Raw genomic sequence first — 5,000 nt, 5'->3', positions numbered from 1 at the left:
ATGCATCAATGACTCACAAAGACCATAAACCGAAACAAAAACAATAGGACGTGTGAATATACACACACCTGCACTAACACTAACCCTCGAGCCGTTTCTCACTTTGTTTATTCTAGCTGATGGGATCCGGTGTGGGAACAGTACACGGCTAAGTAGCTAAATTGGCCCGAACGGATCGTCATAAATGAGCTGGAGAACTCCGCCCTTAAAACGAGCGCCGATGCAAATCACTTCTCGGCCCATCAGATGACGACGTGTTGTTTGGAAAAGCAAATAAAACTGCGAGAGATGCAACGGCGCGATTCCTCGCGCTTTGATTGTTGGCGCGCGTGAACGTGTCGAGGTGTGGAGTGATTCGCATGCCGACGCCGAGCGTGTGACACACATGTGATGGAATTCTCGATGATGACGTTTGTTTGTCTAGTGGAAATCGGCGGGGGGGGGGCAATATTTTCCATACACTTCCTGCTGTCTGCTTCATTCTGCTGTCATGTTGGGTGGTGCTAACTTGTCGATGCTCGGAATTAACCCCTGACTAACCTGATTAGCCTCGCTGATTAACCTGTTTCTCTGTCTCCTTTCATCTCTCTCCTCTGCCACTTGTTTTCTTCTCCATTTTGCTTTACTTTACTTTGTGCTTGCTCTCTCTCGCACACTCTCTCTCTCTGTCCAATCTGCATTTTCTTGTGTACTCTCTCTCTCTCTCCCGTCTCTCTCTCTCTTTATCTTTCTCTCTCTCTCTCTCTGTTTCTCTCTCTCGCTGTGTGTGTGTCTCTCTCTCTTTCTGTCTGTCTGTCTCTCTCTCTGTCTTTGTCTCTCTCTCCCCCCATCTCTCTCTCTCTCCCCCATCTCTCTCTCTCTTTATCTCTCTGTCTCTTTATCCCTCTCCTCTCTCTCTCTCTCTCTCTCTCTCTACTGTCTCCCGCCCCACCCTGCACCCCTCTGAGCAGCAGACGGGTGGTGGCTCTCGGCCCGTCTTGGTCCAGGTGGCCGAGTCGGCGTACCGCTTCATGCTGGGCTCCGTGGCCGGAGGTGAGTGGCTGTGCCGGGGGGGCCGGCCGGCCGAGCGGGGGGGGGGGGGGGGGGATGGGTGTTACGGGGGGGCGGTGCTCGGCCAGGCAGTCAGCCAGTCGGTCACGGATCATTGTGCACCACCCCTGTACCTGCCTCCACAAAACCCACCACCACCAGCAGCACCACCTGCACCACCCTGGCCTGCCCAGTCCTCAGCTACCCTCACAGGGGATGACACAAAGGCCTCTCTATTGCCCGCTGAAGTGGAGGGGGGGGGGCAGAGAGAATGGAGGAGGTTGGGTTGGGTGTGGGGGGGGGGGCAAATCCCTCCCTCTGCCCTGCTTTGGGGAGTAGAGTGTTATCTGTGCTGTTGTGGGAGAGGAAAGGAGTTTTGGATGTAGATTCCAATCCTAAAGTTTGACCCTCTTGTGTAGGGAAATCGGAAGCATTCTCACCAGGGCCTGCTTCTGGACACAGGCGTGTTCTGTGTGCGAAACGGATTCAAACCAGTTGAACTCGCCATGGTTTCCCGTTTCGAGAAAGTCCATTCCCGACCTCATAATAATTTTATAGATGAAATGCCTCTCTAAAGCTGATTGCCCTAAAGATTTACAGATGGGCGGTTGGAAAAAATATTGTGTAATAAATGGGGTCTTGATGGAACCCCCCCCCCCCCCCCCTCCTTACGGTTTCCTCAAGTGGAGAGCCCATCCATCTTAGAGTGTGGGAATCTCCCGCAGAGTGTCTGCGCTACCTGTCAGCGATCAGGCCTGAGTAGGAGCCAGAGGAGAGGAGAGGAGAGGGGGGGTGCGGTGCTGTGTGGCGTGGTGCAGCCCGGTGGCGGGGCGGCTATGTGCCTGGCTCCAGACTGGCTCAGCATAGAGAGACAGCCTAATGAGCAGGTAGCGCCCGCCCCAGCTGCTCTTTAATTAAACCTGCCGGCGTAGCACCCCCCCCCCCCCCCCCAATTCCCCTCCCTCCCTCCCTCAACCCCACCCTCGACTCCCCCCCAACCCACCTTCTTTGTGTCCGGCGCAAAAGAGACAGCAGAAAAATGCCACCAGATAAGACTTGACTGATGAGGTTGAAATCTCCCTGACGTCTCTTTTCCGTCTGCCCCCCCTTTCTTGTTCTGTGTGTGTATATGTGTGTGTGTGTGTGTGTGTGTGTGTGTGTTTTTCTTTCCAGCGTTTGATCTCCTGTTCTTCAAACCCTCCCTCCCCGTCTAATGTTCCACCTTCAAGCTGATTAAGTGTTAGCGAGGCGCTAGTTAGCGGCTTGAAACGCAAATCGTTTTGTTTTTCCCTTTCTTCCTTTTCCCTCTCCTTGACTCATCTCTCTTTCTCTCTCCCCCCCCCCCCCCCCCCACACACACCCTCCCTCCCTTCACACACACACACACACACACACACCTGGTGACAGCGGTGGGCGCCACGGCCGTCTACCCCATCGACCTGGTGAAGACGCGCATGCAGAACCAGCGCAGCACGGGCTCCTTCGTGGGCGAGCTCATGTACAAGAACAGCTTCGACTGCTTCAAGAAGGTGGTGCGCTACGAGGGCTTCTTCGGCCTGTACCGAGGTCAGTGGGGACGGCAGAACACACACACTGGTGGGAAATGGAGGGGGAGAGAGGGAGAGAGCGAGACTTATGACTTTTTACTTCTACACACACACACTTTCACACACACTCTCACACACCAAAAGAGAAAAATAAATAAATAAAATGAAACCGCACTCACTCTCAAATCAGTTCCGAGAGGGAAACAGAGAAACCGAGAGGTGCTGAGAAAGTAGGAAGAGAATGTTCATATTTCCTCTGACCTGTGCCCACCAAATCCCCCCACCCCCACCCCACCCCTCCTCACCCCACCCCTCCCCTACCCACCTCCTTTTGAGATATGAGAGAGAACCCGAGTGAGAACAGCTTGTAAGTGGACTTAGGGAAAGGGAGAGCCTCAGAGATGGTGAGAAATGTCCCTTTTCTCTCTGACCCTATGCCCAGAAAATCCCCAAATGGGCTCAGCCCACCACCCCCCTACACCCCTATGGAAGAGAACCTGAGAGAGAGCAGGCTTGTGAGGGTGAAACGGGAGAGAGAGAGAGGGAGAGAGAGAGGGGAGAAAGACAAGGAGAGAGAAGGGTCATCTTCCCTCGACCCTGTGCGCTTTGAAGTGATTGAGGTGACCTCGGGGAGCTTTGGAGGACATTGTGCGCAGCCTAGAAAGGGCACATACCAACGCAGGTAGATAACAATGACGTGTGCTACTGCACCAGTGCCAGTGGCCTCAGCCGAACTGAGATAATGACTACCTACGCTCGGCTTTTACAGACTTTGTGTGAGTGTGTGTATGGGGGGGGGGGGGGGGGCAGAGCAACCTTATGGAATGGAGTGGCGTTCTCTTTGAAATCTCCAGTTATGATTGACAGCGTGCTCTCTCGTGAGGCCTGAGCGAAAACAAGAGATTCTGAGATCCCCTGCCCTGTAGCTCACAAAGACCCTTCTGTCATTATCCAACAATGATGGTCTACTTTCCCCCTCTTAGCGTCGTGGCTTCACAAAGCATCCCCTTTCGCTGGGAATTAGGTAGTTTTGTTCCAGCCCATCCAAGAAAATAACGATGGAGGCCTTACAAGTGTGTTTACAATGTTTTTTTGTTTGGGGGTTGGGGGGGGGGGGGGGGGGCGGGGATGGGGGGGGTCTTATAAATTCACTTCCATAATGTCACAGTGACGCTACTGCTAAGAATGTTTTCCATTCCCGCACACATTAACTCCCTCTGGAGCCACTCACTGCGGAGGAAGGTGTGCATTAAGATAATAAAAAAAAAAAGCGTGCCGAGACTTCTCGTTTTTGTGTGTATGTGTGTGTGTGTTTTTTTTGTTGTTTTTTTTTCCGGTGTGCTGGAAACAACAGATGACGTCGTCGTCTCTGGAGGCCCGTAGAACACAACGACGCAGCGGAGGGCGAGCGTAGCGCGAGGCTAAGCCGTAATGGGCGATTTAATATAAAAATGATGCGTGCGGTTCTTCCCCCGAGCGGCGCTGGCAAACGGGGCCCACGTGCGGTGCTGCTTTCATGCTCCCCAGAAGCAGCCTAATGATAACACACACACACACACACACACACACACACACACACACACTCATCGCCCCAGAAGCCAGCCTAATGATATGTTTGTGCTGCTTCTGTGTTTGTGGGGCCTGCATCTCTCCTTCTTGCTGTTTCTCCTCTGCTCTCTTCCTTTCTTTCTCCCTCTCTTCCTCTCTCTCTCTCTTTCTGTCTCAGTCGCTCAACTATAGCCCATACCACCACCACCACCACCAGTGTTAAGTTTGTTTGTTAGTATTTTGGGGGTGTAAGGGTTGCGTGGGGGGTGGGGGGAGAGGTCGGTGGGATGTGCTGATGAGTGTTCCTGCCATTCCCCAAATTCGATTATTTTCTGTTTATTTTTATCCAGCCTAAAGAGCTTTGCATTGTAATTGAGGGCTGTGTAAACTTTTGGGTTTCAAAGTTTTCCTGTTTCGGTTTTTTTTCTGGGGGGGGGGGGGGTCGGAGATGAGATGAGGAGGAGTGAGTGGGAGGGAGGGGCGGAGGGACGGATGGCTTTGGTTTTTCTTTCACGCGGCCGACGCCGCTAAGCTCCTGATGTCTAAGCGCCGCCACATCACTCGCATTCATTAGCGCCAGGCGCAGTGCGGTTCTGAGTAGGCAGCGGCCCGCTCGCTCGCTTGGGGCATCGAGGAGACTCCGCACACGGCCCAGTGGCCCTACTTCCTCCCTACCGCCCCGCCCCACCCCACCCCACCCCTCCTCCACACACACACACACACACACACACAAACACACAGCACCTCCTCTCTTTTTTAATCATCTTGTTTCCTAATTGTAGGTTTGCTGCCGCAGCTTCTGGGTGTGGCGCCCGAGAAAGCCATAAAGCTTACAGTAAGTGCTTTCTTTTTCACCGCACCGGCCCCACGCCGGCC

At 53.6% G+C, this 5,000-nt stretch overlaps 1 protein-coding gene across 1 annotated transcript in view; it reads left to right on the top strand.

Annotated features, from left to right (window-relative positions):
* Positions 1-5,000, top strand: part of LOC134072728 (electrogenic aspartate/glutamate antiporter SLC25A13, mitochondrial) — a 50,008-nt gene that overhangs the window by 25,441 nt on the left and 19,567 nt on the right. The window contains exons 10-12 of the mRNA XM_062529545.1: positions 951-1,032; positions 2,437-2,595; positions 4,907-4,959. Coding sequence (XP_062385529.1) covers positions 951-1,032; positions 2,437-2,595; positions 4,907-4,959 — 294 coding nt within the window. The remainder of the gene's footprint in view (positions 1-950; positions 1,033-2,436; positions 2,596-4,906; positions 4,960-5,000) is intronic.

This window comes from Sardina pilchardus, chromosome 24, assembly GCF_963854185.1.
Source record: "Sardina pilchardus chromosome 24, fSarPil1.1, whole genome shotgun sequence".
NCBI lineage: Eukaryota > Metazoa > Chordata > Actinopteri > Clupeiformes > Clupeidae > Sardina > Sardina pilchardus.
This window is presented reverse-complemented; position numbering and strand designations above follow the sequence as displayed.